The sequence below is a fragment of the Strix uralensis genome, chromosome 7 (genome assembly GCF_047716275.1).
Source record: "Strix uralensis isolate ZFMK-TIS-50842 chromosome 7, bStrUra1, whole genome shotgun sequence".
In the NCBI taxonomy this organism is placed as follows: Eukaryota; Metazoa; Chordata; class Aves; order Strigiformes; family Strigidae; genus Strix; species Strix uralensis.
The window spans coordinates 37,571,248-37,592,806 of NC_133978.1; the positions used below are offsets into that span (position 1 = coordinate 37,571,248).

General features: G+C 40.2%; 1 protein-coding gene across 8 annotated transcripts in view; it reads left to right on the forward strand.

Moving 5' to 3' along the window:
- Positions 1-21,559, forward strand: part of TACC2 (transforming acidic coiled-coil containing protein 2) — a 152,782-nt gene that overhangs the window by 90,094 nt on the left and 41,129 nt on the right. For all 8 annotated transcript variants that reach the window (XM_074875457.1, XM_074875456.1, XM_074875455.1 and 5 more), the window contains one exon: positions 14,181-14,344. In XM_074875457.1, coding sequence (XP_074731558.1) covers positions 14,181-14,344 — 164 coding nt within the window. The remainder of the gene's footprint in view (positions 1-14,180; positions 14,345-21,559) is intronic.

Genomic DNA, 21,559 nt, shown 5'->3' on the forward strand with positions numbered 1-21,559 from the left:
AGGCCAAGACGTTGGTGCCCTTGTGGGTTGTTTTTCAGTATTTCTTCTGCTGCATGGTCTCTTCATTTGTTTGTTGGTTGCTGGAAAGACTCAGAAAAATTCAAACTGGATTGGCTCAGCCTTGTACATAAGAGATGTGAGCAGCTGTTCTGTGTGTACGTGCGTATACATATGCGTGTATATATAAAAGTTATCTGTGCATATGTACAAAAACACAGCCCGTGCTTGCTACCACACATTTTTTATTTTTCTGTCTCCCAAACTTAAAAGAATCTACTGTATGGTTCTTAAAAGTTTGAAAGAAATTTGTCTGGTAAGATATTTGCACAGTTTTATGTGCTCATACATAGGAAAATCATCTTAATGAATATCCACATGGAAGGGTGGGATATATATACACACATATATATCAAAAACATTGAAAAGAATTTGGGTCTTGGGAGGAGGGGAGGCTTCTGTTACTGAATTAGTATTTAGTCTGAGTTAATCCCTTGACAGATAGTTCTGCCTATTGTCAGTCTTCTAGGTGAATTTGTTTTCTTCTTCTTCCTCTTATTGACAGTCATCAGTAAGTATCCCCATCAGTAAGTAGAGGGTACTGTACATATCTCTAGATTTGTCTACTGAATAGGGTGAATTGCTGGAAGACGTGGGGGTGATTTACTTAAGAGAAAACGGACCAGAAGTAACAAGCAAATTCTTCTGTCAAAGTCCCCTGTCTTTTATACCAGCCTCCATTATTTGAGTCCAAAGGATCTCATCTCTGAAGTCAATGACAGCGCTTCCTTTGATATGAGAGGTTATTACATCAACTGCTACATCTGTCACTAAAAGTAGGCAGGTCACGTTTAGACTTGAAAACAAAATAAAAAGACCCCAGAATCACTCACCCTTCTATTAGCAAAGCATGCCACACATCTGGCAAATACGTGTATATTATAAAGCTCTCTATACTGAATGGTGTGCCCTGTGCCATGCATAAGGGAGCTGCTGTCATCTATTATGTATTAAGACATACAGGCAAATTGGAAAATACAAACTGATGTGAGGTAGGAAAAACATGAATGAAAAGGCATTCCTGCACATGCATTGGGGCTGTCACTTACAGTCAGAACTGTTTCTCTGTCTGCTTTTGCTTTTTGCTTTGCTTGACCCAGCAGTGAAAGTAACTGCTTGTTAAATTTAAATCAAAGGTGCGTTTCAGTCCTGTGTGTTTCAAGAGGTAATAGTCTGGGTGCTTTTAATGTTTCTCTAATATGATTATAGTACATAGAAAAGCTGTTCTGTCTATTATAAACACATTTCCTTTGTTTCAAGACCTTACACCCATGGAGAGTTTTTGTATTTGCTAATGTCTTAGGTACCATTTCCTTATCCACCTCTGATGCTTTCTAAGGATTCAACTATGTAACAGACTTCTTATTTAGTCCAGGTAAGCAGGCTTTTCAGTGGCAAAAGGCAGAGTTTTAACTACAGCTAGGATTTCAATGCAGCTTGCATTTTCTTTGAGAAAGTGGGCGTGTTTGCTGTAAGAAAGAAACAAACAAACATATTTTTTACTGTGGAAAAACTTCTAAGAAAAAAAGGTGTCATTTCCTGTCAGATCCTGAAATGCTCTGAAGCAACCATCTGAATTTAGTAGCAGACTGTGGATATCATGTTTTATACTCCCATTAGCACCAGAGAGCCAGTTTAATGGGAAAAAAGTGGAATTAGTTTCCTCTTTCCACCATAGTCTGAGGTTTCAAACGTTTCTTTTAAGGCACGTTTTGGCCTGAGAGTCTTCACTAATGGTGATACTAGACAAGATAGTAAGATCCCTCCTTAGCTCTAGAAACCAAAGTGGAGTTTGCAATGTAGACTGTCTAAACATATAGCATGTGACCTGGATTTTGGTTAAAGCAGTTGTAGATATCTCTGAGACAGACCTCAGGGTAGTTGTAGAGCTCCATTAATTTTGTTTGTTGCTTCCCTGCAGTACTTTTTGCTACAACTCCTCTCCCTCTGCTACGAGGACTGATTGAGGAGATGAATGGGTGCTTGGGAAGCCTCCTGCTTTCCAGAGGAAGAACTGGGGCCATTGGTTCTGTTGGGATGAAATGTAAACTTTGGGAAAATCTGGGGCTTTCCATTTCAAGATTATTTGATTTTGATTAAACAGAATCCTTAGAATTATGCTCAAGTTTACAAGATAGAGTTTTCCTAAACAAAAGAAGCTTGTTGCTAGGGCTAAATATAGACCAGATTGTATCTGAAACTAGCAGTAGTTAGAATCATGTAAGCTCCTGCTTTTGAGTTTTGATTTCCTTCAGTATAGAAACCTGCATTTATTGGTCTTGTTAATAACAGTTCATTGCTCTCATTAGAAATGAGTCCAGTGTTGTGCTGGGAAAAGGGTTTGGTTGCTAAAGGAGGGGGAGGATGACCAAGGAATTTGAATCCCTTTGTTTAACTTCCCAAGTGCAGGACTGTTGCCTTCCAAAGCGGGAGCCTGAGAAGGGAAGGGAAGGTCCAGCGCCGCTGTTCCTCACCTCGCAGAGCTGTGGGCCGTACAGCTGGGTGCCAGCTGCTGAGGTGCCACCGCAGAGCTGGGATTGCTTTTTCCAGCCCGCTGTTGTGCTGAGTCGGCAGTTCCCTGAGCTGGGCGTTCACGCAGCACCTACCGAAAGGGACGGTTTCATTGTGTTGGGAGCTGGAGCAGCACAGTGTGCCTGCGGGAGAGGTAAAGCCGTGGCTCTGCTGAAGACAACGAGAAATCTCCCAGAGCCACACCGGGCTGGAGCGGCAGCAGAAGGATCACACCCACGCCTGACTTAAGAGATGAAATTATTACAGCCCAATGAGAGATATTTGTTGTTGTTGTTAAGGGGTTGAGATGGTTTTTGTCCTTTGCTCCTATTGCTTCCTGGCTGTGTTTCTACACACACAGCTGCTTCACATGTTGAAGTAGAGGAATAAGTGTCAGTGAGGATCTGTGCGATGCTCTGCGCAGCTGTACGGAGGCTGTGCAGGGGTAAAACAGGCAGAATATGGAGCAGGTTGGGGGCAGAGGGACTCTTTCCTCTCCTCATTCCCTTTTAGCAAAGGGACTCCCCACCTCCCTTCTTCTCCACCCTCCATGTAGTCCTTATCTCCTTTCTGAAAGGAAGGACTGGAAGAGTTACAGAGCACAGTCTTATTTCCACATCTCACTATTTTCACAAATCTCCATGTCTCTCAAGATAAGCTGGTCCCCCAGGGATTCCAGGTGTCATATATTCATCTTTGCACTTCACAGTTGCTGTTTTGTCCCTGGGTCCTGCTTTTGAGTGGTGGCTCTGGAAAGCCTTGTTGCATTTAAAAGGTAGTTCCAATAAACAAAGCAATTTTGAACCTATGGCTCTGGCTCCCAATGAATTATTGATTGTTTTCCCTTGAAGCCATTGCATGATGCTGTATAGCAGTGAGCACAGGCACATGGATGCCTTCTGACAAGATAGTTAACACGATGTTGTTTCCTGGATTAAAACTCTAGAGCTTGGTACTAAAGGCAGAGAAAGGATATTTATTGTGGGTATTAAATACTTAAACATCAACTATACTGATTCAAATACCAATTGCTAACCTACTAGGGTGAACAAAGTGCAGCACTGACTGGGATTATTATGTATTAACTGGTTATAACTACATTTGTGGTATGTTCTACCTTGGATGTTGGGGTATTCTGCATCTTTACTGTTTCTTCTCATCTCTTAGGAGATTTATGTGTTTGAATATTTAGCAGCCTCTGGTGATTTAGGAACATACTAGTATATATTTGCTGTTGTGATATCTGAAGATGAGTGCCTTTAATTAAATGATATTTTCCTGTTGTTCTGAGAATAAAGCATCTGCCTCAAAAGAGCATAGGGATTTAAAAAAATATTCAATTCTGAGTCCTGTTTCTATATCATAGATGTTTTCATTATTCAGACTGAAGCCAGTAAAAGGGAAAGCAGGCCAGAATGGATGGAGGTTTGTTTCATTATTCATTTGTATCAGTAGTGTTGAAAAACGTACCCTGTTAGATCTCAGGAAAAGCAATAAAAAGGAAAAAATTAACATGATTTAAAGCAATATGGGGAACTTCTTGCTAATCAGTTAGAAAAACGATTTAAGTAGTTTGAAGTGCTGCTGTAAGTATGCCATGTTGTATCACTCAGTCTTTTTTCCTTCAGATGTGGCTTCCCACAGCTTGAGACATTTCTTTCTGGTTGCTGTGTGAAAGCAGGAAATGGCTTTTGTTGGGGGGGTGTGAATTTGGCTTCTGCACAAAATGCTCTCAAAATTGCTGAATAACGAAGCAGAAGAAGCAGGAAAAAATAGTTCCTTCTTCCCATATCAGTTATGGTAGGAAGATTACTTATAATACAATAGGCTAAAAAACAAAAATCAACATTATTTTAAAGATGATTATGCCCTTTCAATTCTCCTCCACTGCAGTTCTAATCCTGGTCTCTAAGTATAACCATCCTGTGAGGGGAAAAATTGGCCTTTTTATAGTAAGTAATTAATGTTTAAGGGATTCATAAGTTTCCTTTTGCAATCTATTCTAGAAGAGACATTTCCAAACTGTTCTCTGTGGTTTAGATAACACACAAGGTATTATTTTCTGTTGTGAAAGTCTCACATAATGATCTGAAGAGGGGGAAGCCATTTCTGTTATCTCACCTATGTAAAGAGAGAAAATCTGGATTCTTGTATCTTTTGTATCTCATCTTGTATCTCATCTCAGACACTAAGTTGCCCAAGGACGGGAGGTTGGAGGACCAGTGTTAGCAGAAGAGCAGTGAAGTCGCTCAGTAGTTTTACATCAGTAGCAGTATGTAACTGAGCCATATTTACTTACTCACACTGAATTTACACTGGTATAAATCATTAACACTTCAGCTGAACTGTGTGAGATGAGCTGGGCAGCAGAGGACATTACACCCTTGGGCTCCCGGCGTGGAGGAGAAGCAGAAAGCTGCACAAGGCAGGGGACCGACTGGCTGCTGCTACGCATGACGCAGAATGATCTTCCTCCCTTGTGTCCCTAAATTAAACATTGTGCCTGTCATGACGCATCACTTGTGGGCCAGGAAGTATCACCTTCAATGTAACAGCAGTTGTTTTACTGGGGAGCCATGTTTTCCATGGGTCTTGTAGGACTCTTTATGCTGAAATAATATTACAATCCTTCTCTGGAGAGGAGTGCCTGCTCTGCTTTCTGCACACATCAGTGTCAATATGAGTTCTTGTGTAATTGCGTCGCACTAAAGTAGGTCTTTGTCGTTCCAGTGTAATGGGATTTATTTGATAAAAGCTTTATTAAGTGAGAACTGCAAAGGATGCTTCTCTGCTGCGTTGTAGCTCAGGCCATAAAATGAACACGTGACATTTATCCTGCGCTTATGTTGGGCAGAATACCTCTGCTGAGGAAGAAACTGCGGATGATTTTGTGGAATTACTTTTGCTGCAGAAACCCATGAATGCAAAACATAATTCCTATTTAAACCTCTCAAATTTGGATATGTTCTTTCACAAAAACCTTTCTAAAAAAATTACTGTTTGTTTTTCTTTCCTACGGTATTGTTTTTATTAGGGTTTTAATGCGTCAGAAAGATAGCGGGATAAAGAATGAAAATACTTGGGAAATTAACTTCATCCCAGTTCAGGGATTTCTTCTATAAAATTATTTTATATTGCTGTGATTAAAAAAGCTGGAGTTGTTTCTACTTTTCATTGACCCATGTCCAGTTTTAAAATAAAAATAAAGAGAAAAGGTTTATATAGGGCAGCAATGGTGTTACAAAGTAAGACTAAAATTATTCTCCGGCATTATTGTTTAAGCTGGAATAATCCTGTGATGAAATTATGGTTTTGTTTGGATCATCAGACCTTGCAAGTCAGAAACCTATAAAGTATGGTACCAGTATTGCAATGCAGGTGAGTAGCACAAGCCATAATTGCCTTTTCTGGTACGCATATGATACATAATCTGTACATATGCCATACATATCAGATAGCAGACAAAAGTATTCCCCCATAAGGTGATGTACGTGCTTAGTACAGACTCAACACTAGAAAGCTGTGAATTCCCACTGACTTTTGGTGTAGTCTGGGGCATTCTGCATTTCACTGGAGCAGACCCTCAGAGACAATATAGTCTGGTTTTCCTGTGGCTACCTTGGGGGTACCAAACATTATTTTATTTTATTTTATTTGCAAATCTTGATTCTTGTGTGCTCAAATCAGTGTTCCAGTGAGACAATGGTATCATTCCAGTAGGGGCAGGATGTGAGCTGAAGACAAGGTTGGTTGTCTGACTCGTTCCCTCTCAGCATCCTCCTCTTGTGACTTGTTCTGTGGTTTGTCTCCTCACATTATAGGTTTGTTGTGAATTTATTTAATCATAGTATAGATGATCTTGTCACTGAATACCCTTACAACGTGAGAGAAGTCCATTAATAGTTAATGGTCAGAAATGTGTCCCTAAAGGAACTGTCTTGTAAATGAGGTCTGGTGACACATAAGTGACATGTTTGTACCTCCCCCGGCTCCTGACTCAATATAAACCTTAGATCCAGCACTGAAAACATTCCCCGTGGGGGGAGAGGAGCGAGGCAGATGGCTTTCAGTGTCCCTGGAAAGTCACCCACCCTTGAGCTTTGGTAGGCTAGGCTAAGGTTACTGGGTTTGCTTTTCTCTGGGCAAAATGTTTTCAGAGCTATCTGTACTGTTGAATTCTTTGAGAAGTTCTATCATTTTGGTGGTGTATTTTATCAGAGAGAAGGGAAGTATTTTTTGTGAGGTTTATGCCTATCACCATTTACATTTGCGTTGTTTTTTAATGCCATGTGTTTAGCAGATCCTTGGATGCTAGGTTTGATAGGTAGGCTAATTCAGACACCAAATACTAATTTCATATCTAAAATAACCAGATGAATTGTGTCCGTGTTTTCCATAATGTTAGTATACAAATTTAATAGTAAAACTTAAAATCTGTAGGGATGTTTCATATTCAAAACACGTAGGTGAACAATGATATAGCTAACAATCATCATGTTAAAAGAAGCTAATTATTGTGGAATGTCATGTTAGCTGGAAGTCACTGAGTAGGCAAATACTGTACAAAAATGATAGCATACAGAGTTGACACATCTTTGATATTATCCTAGCCTAGTGCTGGGATGAAAAAAAATTGACCTTTTGTTGTAGCTATAGAATATTCTTGGTCCTTGTGAGTAGGCCCTCGGGTCAGCTAATGGCTGCTGGCCTAAATTGGTAACTTGATCTCCAGGAAAGGAATTGCCATTTGGGCTCTCTTGGTGATTTTGAATTACGATCCAGAGCTGTGTTTCTAAGAGTCTGAAGGAAAAAAAAAAAAAAAAAAAAAAAGAGGAAAGATTGTATGTATTTCTGTATTACGGAGTGGTATAAGTGCAACATGAGTGATACCACAAGATGAATTATAAGAAATTGTCAGTTATTGAATTTTATATAAACAGGAGGAAAAAAACTCTCAAATATAATGTGTACCGAGCAGTTCTTTTTCCCCCTCTGGGCTCTGCACACATCCACAGGAAGAAGCTGTTCATGCCGTTAAGATATCCCAGCCTGAGTGGATAAAGCAGACTTGAGGTGAATGCAAAAGTGAACTGACCACGGCCATGTACGAGCAGCAGTTCAGTGGCAGAGCTGAGAGTTGAGATCTTTGGAGAGGCGTACTGCTGAAGCATCCCGCCTCAGTGTTCTTTTGTTGTTGTTTTTTTAAGAACTGTATGGAAAAATCAGTTTAACTATTGAAAATGGCACCAGGAAGTCTGAAAACATTTTATCAGACTGTTTACAGTGAAAGAGCTTTGACTGAAATTAATGTGCATCTCCGAGTGCCTTGCCTCTCTGGCTTTAGAAACTCTGAAGCCTAGAGTTACTGTCTTTTCAGATCTGTCAGCCTGTGTGGCTTTTGCCAGTGCAGTGTATGTGCCTGCTTAAGTAACATGTAAACCACTTTGACCTCAGAAGTGTTCAGCCAGTCCTGCAACCTTGGTTCTGACCTCATCAGTAAACCAGACCGCAATTATTCATACAGGTTTTATGAGGATAATCTCTGAAAATGATTGATGGAGGTGAGACTACAGAATTTATTCCTCCTTTTTATTTCCAGCTCATCTTCCAATGGGATTTACAAGAATAAAAAACAAAATTCATCTTAAGTACCGAATTGAACATTGTAAGAAGTTGTGCGATTTTTTTTTTTCTGACTTAGATTCCTCTCACAGCATATTATAAATTGTTCAGTAAATACTTATGTGAAATTTATACCTTAACTTTATGATATAACAGCTACAGATGCTTTGGAGGGCCAGGTCTGATGGAATCTATGCATTGCCTTTAGGTGTTGCCACAGGTAGTTGTTCATTTCGGTCCTTCCATCGCGTGTCTTCAGATTCCCAGTTTGACTTGGAGCCCTGCTATAGTACCTCTGGCACACAGAAATCTCAGTACAGGAACCAAGCATTGCATGATGTCCTTCTGGTTACAGTGCCTGATGTCCTTCGGGTTACAGATATATGTGCCTTGTTCCTCTTACTTGTCATTTGATTCTTAAGACCCAAGGAAACAGATCTGCAGACAGGTCTGGTGTGGTTTTATGTGGCGTAGAGGTGATGGATGTACTTGGGCAGCTGTTTTCCCCTAGAACTGCAGCTCTAGCCAGTTGTAAAGAACATGTGGAAGCTAAAGATGAGATGGAAAAAAAGACAAAACATCCATTTCTGTCTCCTCCTCCTCAGGGAGTACAGCTATTATGTCAGGAAAAGACTTTAGAAGTTATTGCCTGTTAAAATTGATCAGTCGGGAATTGCTCATCATCTGAGACAGTCCTCAGTTTCTCTGTAGGATTCCAACATCCCGCAAACGACAGTTAGAGGGCAATCTGTAAACGACAGCTGTCCAACAAAGCTTTGCAGTCCTTGCTTTTGTTTCATTACCTTCAAGCACTCTTCAGTGGTAATGGAGCACAGTTTGGTGTTGGTGATGTTGTGTCCATGTTATAAGAGTACTTGAGTTTTTTCCTCCCCATATGTCATATTTCCAAATACACCATGAGAATGAAATTGTCACCTCTGGTCTGATGTCAATAAAACAAAGGTACTTAGAGACAAAACAATTAGCAAATAGAGCTCTTTGAGTAACAGCGAGAAGGATGAGTTTATGGAGTGCTAGCTGAGCATCAGTAGTATCACTGACAGGTATGAGACCTCAATTAATGTGGGACATGTTCCACTAATAAGGCAAACTTAACATAGTTTTTCCTAAGTGCAAAGTTTGGAAGAAAATATACAAAATTACATACAGGTGGACAGAGGCTGTTCACCTTAGCTCTGATGGAGCGGATCCCCCCGAAGCTGGTCTTGATGTTGTTACTTGTGATTCCACAGCCCTGGGTGGTGGTGAGCAGCTCCTTTGGCTCCATCCACCTCTCCCTACTCCCAGCACGGGCCGCACTTCTCGATAATGCAACTCCAGCTCCTGGCTTCAAAACTTCCAAATATCACACGCCCATTCTTCTCCATATTGCACACCAATAGATCAGTGCTCCGTAAAATAGTTAGGCGTGTGGGGTTTTTTTTCCTGAAGCAGGCTATACACTAAATAAAAACTATATAGTTTGACTTCAAGTGAAGTAAATCTACAAAAGGCCGTGGAGCTCCCTTGGCACATATTAGTTCCAGATTTGCTCCCTTATGCCCCTCCATAGGAAGTGATGCTGCTGACCTCAGTCCTTGTGTCAAAGCCCTGCTTTTCAGTTTCTTTTATATATCAGACATATCATTTAGAGATAGATAGATAGATAGATAGATATATCCCTTTCATTCCTGTGAAATAAAACCGGAGTGCACACTTGCATTGGTTATACTGCTTTAGCGTAAATATTAGAAGAACCCAAGAGAGATGGCAGGGTTCCTGACGTGACTGCAGGCCACAGCTCTGTTGCAAACTACTTTTTAATGAATCAAGTTTCGAAGTGACAACTAGGATGACCTCTCTTCAGTGGCTGTCATGCTTGAAGACGGCAAACAGTGCCGTCTGTGAAGAGAGGCAGTGGAATGAAGAAATCTCGTTCTTGCTTACTGAGTGATTTCCAGCTACAGTGACAAAAAGGCAATTTTTCATTCTGAAATAGAGGAGGACTTAAAATTATAAGCATCTGTGGTTTACAAAAAAAGGCAATGTAACTTATGAGGTTGGATTTCCGCAGGGCCAAAGGTGAAGAAAAGTCAACCCTAGTGACTCCCTTCAGTATTTTCTCTGGAGATTTATGTAACAGCCTGGGCAAGACCTCAAAGTTTCCAGATGAGAGTGGGAGTGCTCCTGCTCCACACGTCGATGCAGTGTTGCCAGATTTGTATTGGTCTAGTATGACTCTTGGATTTCTCGGTTGTCCCCTGCTTCTCTCCCCCATCTCTATGTGTTAGATTTACTATTTACTGGCTCTTTCGAGAAGGGAGATGAAAAGAGATGGACTGAAAGAATAGTCCTAGTAATTCTGTACTCTATTACTATCACCTAATCACCTTGTGGCTTCTACGTTCATACCTTTTTTGCCCATTATGTACAAAGAACAAAGGATACAGATGGAAAGATATGACATACGTTCTAATTTCCCAGGCTGGCTAAACGGATGCATGAATGTATGTTCCTTCCTGTAGCTTTGACTTCATCACTACCCCACAGACTGCAAACTCAGACTCTGCATTTGCACACCCCATTTCCACAACGTTATGAGCTGGGGCAAGCAAATGAGTTCTCCATCTCTAAAACCCATGCGTTGCTTCTCATCCTGCTTCATCCTTGGCTGGAGCTTCAGAATAATATTCTGGATGATGGAAGGGCTCTTCCTTTAGTGAGAGCCTGCCCACAGCTGGATTTGTGGTGGCTACTCCTTGTGCAGCATTGAATTGGTGCCGATTCTCACGGCATATCACAATTTGGCAATCTGATTTACAGCACAAATTTTACTAGCAGCATTATTTTTTTTTTGTTCTGTGTATTCCCTGTATTTCTCAGAGAAAAGACATTATGAATAGAACTGGCTGAAATATGTAATTTCCTTTTCACAGGAAATCCTGTTGTTCTGGGAAAATCTTTTCTTACGGTTTGAAAGTAGGACTGTAGTCTTAAAAAAAATATCCTATGCAAGAGAGACCGTCCGTATTTTCACTAAGGAAAACTGAACACAAGATCTAATTTTTCCAGGATGTAGGTAATGTAGACCTTGGAGCATAATCCTGGTATGTGCTTCCAGGCTTTATGCTCTCTCCCAGATCCCAGGCTATGACAAAGAATGTTTTTCTGGTATTCAGCTTCCCTTCATATTTCTTTGTTAAATGCCATATTTTGTCAGCACGATTGCTTCTCATAACAAACTCAGCTGCATTTGTGTAACGGTTAAGACAGTTCTTGATTATACTGCTGCTTACGGAGGGGTGCAGCTGAAAATTAGGAGTATTGCATCAGAATCTTTTGGGGATTATTAAATATTAGCAAAACAAAACCTTGTGCTGGAGCTCAGGCACCACAGCTATCTGTCCAAGGACTCAGAGGTTCTCCAGAGTGGAAGGTCATACACTGAACAGCAACGAACAGGCATTTCTTTTTACTTCAAATGGTTATGCCCACCTTATCCAAGGTAGCTCGTTTAAAAGGGAGATAAATGTGCACAGAGTCTTTCCATCCTTTAAGTAAAGGAGGACACAGAACTGTACCATAAAGTCAGTTTTAACAAAGCAGTTACAAATATGAGGAGGACTTGAAAATAGAGACTTTACAATTTCAGTTATATTACACATGTCTGTATATTTACTGTATATGTTACATGTGCTATACAGACAGTTTGGAAAAAGGGGTCTAAATGTGTGCAACCATTACAGAGCAACACTTTGGGTTTGAAATGAAGAGAGTAAAACATTAAGTATAGCGCAATGCAGAGTCATGTGAAAGCCTGAGAGATAGGAATTACCTTTCATTTTGTTGGTTTAGATGATAACTTTCTAGGCTTATTTTTATGACACAAGAAACATTTCTGTGCTGGCAAAATAGCACAGGACTCTGTTTCTCTTTGATTTGAAGATTCAACTTAACTTAAAAGTTTCCTGAACCAGCTCTGTGGAAGGAAGAGAAAGTGTTATTTTGTTGAATACCTATTGTGCAGCTTTATTTACAGAAGCTCTTTGTTTGCAGCTGTCCTTAAGCTTAAAATATTATGAACTTTAAACATGGTGCATCTTTGAAGAGATATAATTTAAAAGGCTGCAGCCTCCCTCTTCCAATTTGACTGCTCTGTGGCCTGATGAATGAGAATGGTTTAGGCAATGACACAAAGAAGGTATTTTGAGGAGCTGCAGCAATAGGTATAATCAAAAGCCAGGTGCACTGTTTTTGAGCAGTTCCCCAGGCAGTGACATAAGTTTGGGGGGAAAAAAAATCTCCAAAAATCCTTGAGTAATGCAAACATCCAAAGCTACTAGCTAGTAGAAATCCTTTTGCTATGCACAGGAGTAGAGGTGATGAGACAGGGGAGACCGGGATCGGCACCGGGCCGTGGTGTGTGAGGAGGTGGGAGCTCTCACTGGGATCTGTGGAGGCAGCCAGGAGAATCGGGTCCACTGTGCTCCTCAAGCTGTCAGGGGTGACACCGGCGTCTTTTCTTCCCCAGCTCGCCGAAGGCTTCACGCTGAGATAGATTTAGGCAAATGTAATCAAATGCAAATCCTGTACTTGTACTTCTGACATCGAGCTGCTTAAAATAATCACAAGCTTCAAGAAACCAAACAGAATCTGGCAGCTCAGACTTATCTTTTAACTTGAACAAAATGAGAGAAGTCCTTGGTTCAGGATGGCTTGTAGAGTGCTTCTGGGGGATGAAATGGCTTTTCATTTCATGGCAAATTTTGTCCCCGCTGCACTGGCATGCAGGGCGTGGACAGCTGTGAGGAGCAGTGGAGACTACAGCCATGCACAGAATCACTGGAAATAGGCAAATCAGCCCTGTCCTTTAGGAAACTGTCATATTCAATTCACTTTATTACAGACCAGCAGTAAAAATCTGCATCTGGCCAACAGAAGTTCTTATTGAACGTATGTTCAGTGCATATTGAATATAAACGCCATTGTTACTGCATTCCTTGCTCCCAAAAAAAGGCTTCAAGAAGAAATGTTTAAACGCTAAAATTTGGTTTCAGTTTGGTTTAAGAACAAGTAAGATCTAGAGTTTTCAGATCTAGAAGGGTAGTTTCCTAAGGCTGTACTCTAAGAGCAAATGGTGTGTCCTTGTATGGTTTAGATCTTCACTTAATATTTAGGTTACCCATCATTTCGTACAGTTGCTGCCTTTCAAGCTTGCATATCATTTGAATGGCTCCATTTTGGGTGCTGTTGTTTCCCTGCTGGGCTGGCACCAACCCATTGTGGTCCCTATGATTTTTGTGTCTCTGTGACCACATGGTGCTACAAAAAGATTATTGATAATACCGGGACTCCGTGCATTTTACAGTTTGTTTTACCTTGTGTAACAAAGCCATGCACTTACTGTTTGAAAAGGCCTGTCGTAAAATTCTGCTGAAAATAGAATGTAGTATTTCTGTGAGAGCAGGATGCACAAGGATTTGCTGCACCTCAGGTATCGCCATGTCAGCTTTCTCACCTGTAGGAGCACACACAGAAATTTGATGCTATTCTAGATTCTTTTTTTTTTTTTGATGATGAAGCTATGAAATTCTCTTGAGAAGATCCTTTTTATTTTTTTTTTTAAACTGATTTAGGTACACTTGTGTCGAGGAGAGTTTTAGAGACTATCACAGGGATGTCACTGTTGTCTGTGTTGTTGAGCCACCTTCACACAGGCTTTGCAGGATGGATTTATTTCCAAGTGTGTGTTCACTTTTGTAACACAAAGCAGTCTCAAGTGACATAAATACTTACATATGGAGAAGACCATAGCCATGATATTCTGCTCTGGGAACCATACTGCAATGTAAAATCTCCTTTGGGAAATGCTGAGGTAGCCTGATAGCTGAGGTCTATGCCATCAGCTCAGAAAGCCACGTATTTCCCAGCATGACCTGCAAATGTGAATCCTCACTCTGCTCACTAGTCTCTCATTTGATTTTCACCAGGAGCTCTGACTCTGAAGAAGCATTTGAGACCCCGGAGTCCACTACACCGGTAAAGGCACCACCTTCACCTCCACAGCCACCCCCCGAAGCGGCGGCGGCAGCAGCAGTTGTAGCAGACGTAGCAGAACAAGAAATAAAACCTCAGCTGCCCTTGGAAGACACAGGTAAGGAGCATGTAATGTGTGGGACAGGTTACTGAGGAAGGTGAAGCTGCAGGGAGGTGTTTGTATAAGCACAGGCAAGGAGTTGACGCTAATAAAATGTCTTCTGGAAGATTAGTTAGTGTATGGTGGGAGGAAAAACCCTGTCACCTTCTGGAATAAAGTATTGGAGAATCTGTCTGTAACACTTGACAAGTATTAAAGAAAAGAGGAGCTCTCTGGAAAAACCTTTCTTTTGAATCAAACTTGAATTTGCAGGATCTTTACAGAGTCAGAGGAGTAGAAAAAGGAGGTATGAGATACAAATGCAGGTACCTGGGTGAGCACTGTTAACTGTGACAATTAACAAAATGTTATTTTTAAATGAATTGTCACCTGAAACAGAAGGTGAACAAAAAGCCCATTAGAACAATAGAAATATTGATACTAACTTTATAGGAGGAAGATGGGAGTATGTGGGAATGTATGTGTAATATACATATATAAAAATTAGTACATACTATAACCTTTACAAAGGGAGTATCGTGTTTAAAAAACCAAATAAATCTTTTCCCCCCAAAAAGTGTTCTTTGTTCTCCGGATTGAGTAATGGAATACGGGGGAGTAGAAAGCACTCTATTAGCCCAAAATAGCTTTGTTTGGGCTGTTAGATGACAGCTCAATAGTTTAAGATTGAATTCTCCATTATGCTGCCTTTTTTCCCATCTGAAAGTCAAGTCATCTTGATCACCTGGCTAAATTGTGTAAAGGTAATTTTACTCTCAGCAGACTAAAGCTAACTTGTATTTCATTTGGAAAGATGTATAGCCTTGCCAGGCAGTGTTTTAAAGCTTCCATTTCCACTCTAGAAGTGACTGGGTTTAGCAGTGGGCAAAGAAATGTCCAAGGCTGGTATGTGTATTATAAAGGCTGTACAGCTTTGATTTAAACCTTCAGGAAAGTCTTGCAAATGTCCCAAGCCACCTGGAGTATTTCTGGGAGTTACACGTTAAGGAATGCTCTTTAAGGTCATGATTTATGATACAAATTTATAAGAAGCTAGAAAGATGTCTGACAAACTGATTCCACAAGATAAAAATGAAGTGCTGAGACATCCTGACACTTTTTCCTCTCTGCTATTACAGTTCCCTCTTCACTGTAGCAAACAACATTACTCATTCTCCATCTTCTTTCATTTTTCTAATCTTTTGCAATCTAATGATTACAAAATAAGTGCTGAGAGAACAAAAGAACTCGTAAGCTAAACAGGATTGGAGTGTGTTTTTAATTACTGCAGTAGATTATCTTCAAACCCTTGATTACACATGTGCTTCCCTGGCACATGTGATTCTTTTCTCTGTACATCCCAGATCTGCCCCTCCTTTCTTTCAGATATTTCTGAAGAAAGGTGGAAAACTGAATATATCTATTCACAACCAGTGTGAATTATACTGAAGGCCATTGGATGGCAGAGATGAAAACATTTCATTTGTAAATAAGATTTGTCCATGGGAGGCAAGTTACCACAAACTAACAGATTTCAGCATTCCAAAATTATGTGAAATGAAGTTGTACAACAGGGTAATTATGTGAGGGAAGGAAGATGTGTAATGCAGAAAATATTCAAATGTAGGAGGGCAACAGAAAGAGTTCATTTGTTTTGGAAATCTTTAGAAGGAATAATACTAAAACCATAGCTTAGGTGTTTGCAGGCTTCTTCAGAAATGCGAACAGTTAAACGTTTTGTACTTTATAAGCCACTTGAGTAACAGTTATCTTGTAGTTTACTTACCTCATAGGTTATGCATGTGGCCGCACACAAAGCGAATGAGTCCCTTCCTTGGGGGTTATGGGCAGTTGAAGCAGAGTTCCTCGTTGGTACCATACAGCTAAATAAATAGGTTTCAGTAAAAGAGGAGTGAGGAATACGGGTGACTGGCGAGCCTGACGCACACGCAGGGAGAGGCAGCGATGTCCAGCTGGGTGTCTGGTTCACCAGCTGCATGGCTTTGTCTCCTACATGAGGTCGGTGTGTGTTTGAATGGAAGGAGGAAGCCTAGTAAGTGTTTAAAGGATTATTTCCTCTATATCTGACAATAATTACTTATGCAGACGGCTGCAGTTGTGCTGCATGGTATCATTAGCACAACAGCTGGACCCCACTGCTGGAAAGCCAAGAGGAGAGTGTTTAATTAGGTTGACTTCAATGCTAGCTTAATAAATACGATGAAAGTGAAATACAGCTAGATCCACCCTGGGTTTGTGCCAGCTCCTGGTGGGGTAAAACCTGCTGCATGGCTCCAGTCCATCAGCAGTAGAGCAGAAGAGGGGGGTCAGTCTGCGGGCGAGTCCAGAGGGGAAGAGGAGTAACAGAGCATGTATGGAAACTCCCTCTGAACCCCAGAACGTGTCACTAATGAGCCCTACCATTCCTCCGTAAATACTTTGTTGTGGGGAATGTGGGGTACAGTCTTGAGGCAAATGACTCTGAGGGTGCTCTTATTTTTTTGTTATTTTGGTAGTATTTTACATTATTGTTGCCTGTCTCATCAGCTTCTCATAGCAGTGTCCTCTTGTCCCTTGTTCCAGCCATCTGAGCACCAGAAGGTGCCCCAAGCTCTTGCTCCCAAATACCCTTCTGTTTCTGGCCAGGCATTCCTGCCTAGGCAGGGGTGTTTCTTCTGCCCCCCTGCTACCTTCCCCAATTAAGTAATGAATTCAGAATATATAGAGAGGGAAGATGCGAGAGCTGGAGTCCCCTCTGTGCATTACAGCCTGCTGATCAGGATGTGGGAGACCTATATTCGGGGCCTTCTTGTGCCAGGGAAATTGAGGTCAGGCTTTCCAGTAGAGCGATGATGACCCAGACAAAAACGAACCAAATTTTTTGGATGGAACATATTCTTCTTCAGTCTTTTTCCTCTTAAAGCACAACACAGAAAAATTGAAAATAAACTTTAAAGTTTTCTCTCAGAATAAATGGCAAAAGTATTTTTACACTAATTTTGAAAATAGCGTTACTAATTGATTTTGTAACTTCAAAGGCTTCTCATAACAAGCAGGAACTTGAAGTAAACTGTGTTTCAAAATTTCTAGTATTGGGTAATTCAATTCCTTTATGCTATAGGCAAAGTGTAGTTGTCTTCTGATTTACTTCATTATAATGGATTATGTGAGTGCATGCTGCATGCATTTTCCAAGGGCTTCTCTTTGTTTTTCTCTAGAAAAAAGAATTAGAATTTCAGTTCTTCCGTATTTGATTTATTAGATTGGGTTAAATTTTGTTTCTAAGCTTTTCAAAATAGTGTTTAATTTTGTTTCCAGCTCAGCAGTGTTAAGGCCTTCTATTTTCAGCCTATTGGATTTCCCTCTATTTTAGAGGCACTTCAACAAAGAAGATGCTCAGCTGTCCTAGTGCAGCTCCACTGCTAGAAGAATTTGTTGTAATTTAAAGGGGAAAATATTTTAAAATAGCTGGAAGTACTTTCTATGTTCTAACCCCTTAATATATTTTCATTATTCGTAAAGAAATAGTTCAGATTTAGATTCAGTAAGCTCATAGCTGGTGCAGATATTTAATTTTCTTCTTCAGAATATCTTTAAAACGAATCTGAGGTTGCCTCCAGAGTTTTTGGAAATGTTTCTTTTTGTGAACACGTCCCAGGAGAGCACAGCACCTGTGCTGTGGTAGGGGATGCCCCGGGGTGCCGCATCCTGTCCCGCTGGTACCGCAGTGCTCGGAGTGGGGAAGGCACGGGGAGCTCCGCAGGTGATACTGCATCAAAATCAAACACGTCTACTCTTGCCTTGGCTACTTCTGTAGCTCCTTGTGCAACTACTGCCACCGAGTTTCTGCATTTCTTTCCTAAGGCTGTAAAAAGATGTCAATCCTAACACCCATCCTGATCTAAACCTACAAATGTCTTCTATCTTTTCATATTCAATATAAATCAGTGGTAGCAATTTAATTAAAATTTGATATCTTCATCAGTGGACAGTTCGGAGCACGTGCATGGGATTTGTTATGGGTCAGATCATTTATGGATCTTTATTTAAAGAAGGTGGAGTTAAGCGAGATATGTGTCTGCCTGCCTGTTCTTGTGGGACGTTGGAGCTTTATGAGCACCTGAAGCGCCATCAAAATCTTGGTATTATGTAATGTACAAAAAAAGATTTCTGTAGTTGACTAGAAAGGTTATTCTTTTGATTCCTTTTTGTTGATACTAACAACAGAAATTTGTTTTGTTTATTAATGCAAACAGTCTTACAATACCTTTCTAGCAACTTTTTTTTCTGCTGTAATAGGTGACAGGTGAAAATGCCAAGCATTAAAAAATGTCATGGAGCTCTGATTTAGAGGTCTCATCACCTGGATGCAAGAAATCTGGGGTTTTCTGTTGGTGATTTTCATTCTGGGTTTGTTTATGGTTTTTTGTACCTGATCCAGGCAAAAATTCTCTGAAAGCAGAGAAATTCCCTTGTGGAAGGAGCAGAACTTGGACCACCTTTTTTAATGAATGAAATGGGAGGTTTCTTTCAGGGATTACCTGTTTTTTGTGTCAACATAAGTTTCCCTGCTATTGTTCATGTTCTTGGAATGCTTTATAAAACTTAATATCTACCTGTGGGCAGCTCTTACCAGTATAATTCTGTGGGTGACTGTCAGAGCCAATAAAAGGCATAAACCTTATTTAAAATCTGCCCTCTCTCTAGGGCAAGTCCTGACTTAATTTTCATAGCTTGTATTGTAGTCCGTTCCTTTGCGATCAAATTGTATTTTAATAAAATACTGTAATTAGTAATATTGATTTGCTTAATTCTGTGGTGTAAAAGAACAAATAGCACTGCTCTCTGAATATGCTGTTAATGTCAGGGGAGCATGGTTTCATATCTCTTTGTAGTAATAAAGCCATGCTGGTTTGTGATAGGACCATTCATACTCCTTCTCCAGCATTTCTGCTCTTACTAGTACTGAGCCAATTCTGTTGTAATGCCAGAAGAGGCTAACAGCAGCATTTCAGTTCTATCAAAAGCCATGTTTTCTGAGACAGTTTCACATATTGTTTCATAAAGAAACAATAAAAATAATCATAGTAGCGAGTTGAGCAATGCTCTGCAGAAATCTATACTCTTAAGTAAAGGATTTGATTTGGAGGAAGTTGTGAAATAAGCAATTAAAGAAGATTAAAGCTCTGCACTATGTGGAGCACAGCAGATTTGAATGCTGTTTTGCTCTGAGTAGCTGGAAAGCCTTGTATGGTCTCTTTGCTGCTGTGATGCATCCCTAACCTCAGCTCTACCACGCCTGTCATTTACAGTCCAAGCCCTGCAGGCCATCGGGTTTCTTTTATTTTCTTTTATTTTGTTTAAATGCATGTTTGTACTGACTTTGAACAAGGGGCCTCAATCCGGTTGAGGCCTTTGGCGCATGCTGGAATGAAAACACATAATTGCAGAAGATTTCCCCCTTTCATTTCATGCTGACCTACATTTGTACTCTGCTGACATACTAGAGCTACGTGAGTGTTTATTGTAATGTATTCCCGTTAAGTGTCTTCCATTCCCGTTTCAGTGTAGAATGCACAGATCAGTCTAATGCTGGAGTTTGATGGCACTCTCTGAGGCCCCTTAGCACAAGTCCCATCAGTGTCAGAAAGTGATGTGAGTGTGTGAAGCGAGCACCAGCTCAGCTGGCAAATCAAGTGTAATTAATGACCGCTCAGCCAGGCTGAAACCAAGCCCAACCCAGTGGAGAGTAAGGAGAAAAATAAACTGTCCTCAAGTGCTGCCATATTATTAGCATTCATTTAGCAGAAAAACACATTAAACTATTATTTTAATTGATGTAACTTAGTAAACTTCCACAGTCTTGAAAGAGAAACTGTGTAGCTGTCATTCGTTTGACAATCTCTGGAAATGCCTGGTGTCACTCTAAGGTACTGCTTTGGGAAACGTGTCTGATTTCCTTCTATCTTTTCTACATCCATAAATAATAATTCTTGTAATCTTTATGCAGAAATACAATTTCCTCTGAAACAAAGAAAAACTGTTTTTTTCTGTTCTTAGTCCATTTGTAGCTTCTAACTAAAAGTAATTATTGATTCTCTATCTGTATTGCTTTTTATGAACGTTAATGAATGTAACTGGGCTAAATGGGAGTTACTTTGCAAAGCATGTCAAGATTAGCATGAAAAAGAGGTGTAGAAATTTCCCTGAAATCATTTAAGGCTGAGAAAAGCTTTCATTTTTGTCTGACTGTTTATAATTGCATAATTAAAAAATTGACAACATGAAGAATGCTGCATTGCTTCAATAGGAAACATTGGGGCATTTTGCTCCAGTACATACTGGTGAGAGCTCGGAGCAGCTGGTTTACCCCAGTTTGAACTGTGAGCTGGAGAGAGATTTCTCAGGTCTCTGGTACCCTGACTGGGACACCCACACAATAGACAGAGGCGTCTGTGCTACATTGAGGTAGGGAGCAGTACAATGACAGCAGGAACAAACCATATTTTTGTAAAACATTTCAATAATGGATTTTCATGAGCTGGAAGGCATAAAGGACCATCGCCTTAATGCTTAATCCTTTATCCTACATATGCATTTTCTCTGTTTTCGATATACACTGTGTATTTTTATACTTTGTACAATCCAGTTGTTATATCCCAAGTCAAGAGACTTCTAGAAGTTTTTTTAGGATTCCATTCAATAAGCAAATCTTTAATTACAAAGAAAAGCTTCTCTGTTTAACAGTTTTAGCATATAATTCTCTATGAAATTTTCTTATTGTCACTGAGTTAAAACTACACTTTGACAAATCTGTTTTAAATGATTTGTAGGGAGCTTCTAGCAGTCTTTTTAAGGAAGATTTTCAACAGAGAATATTTGTACAGTACTCTAATTGCCTAATTTTCTTACCTCTACCATAATATATTTCATATCAAGTACTCAGTGATTCATGTCTCATTATAAACTTGGAATTATGAGGTCAAAGTGGAGTGTATTGACTGCTTGGGGCAGAGAGAGGAGCAGCGTTGATGGGTTGTGAAGAGGAAGCCATGTTCCTCTGGGAAATTGGTAAAAATAGCACATGTGAAACAAAACTTAAGATCAACATGTAATTGCTGAAGCACCAGTCAATTTACAGGGAATTTTCCACATAAGAGCTCTGACACAATTCTGTGAACTCATTTTATAATAGTAGAAAATGTGAGTAATAAAGTGCTTGATGTTCAGATT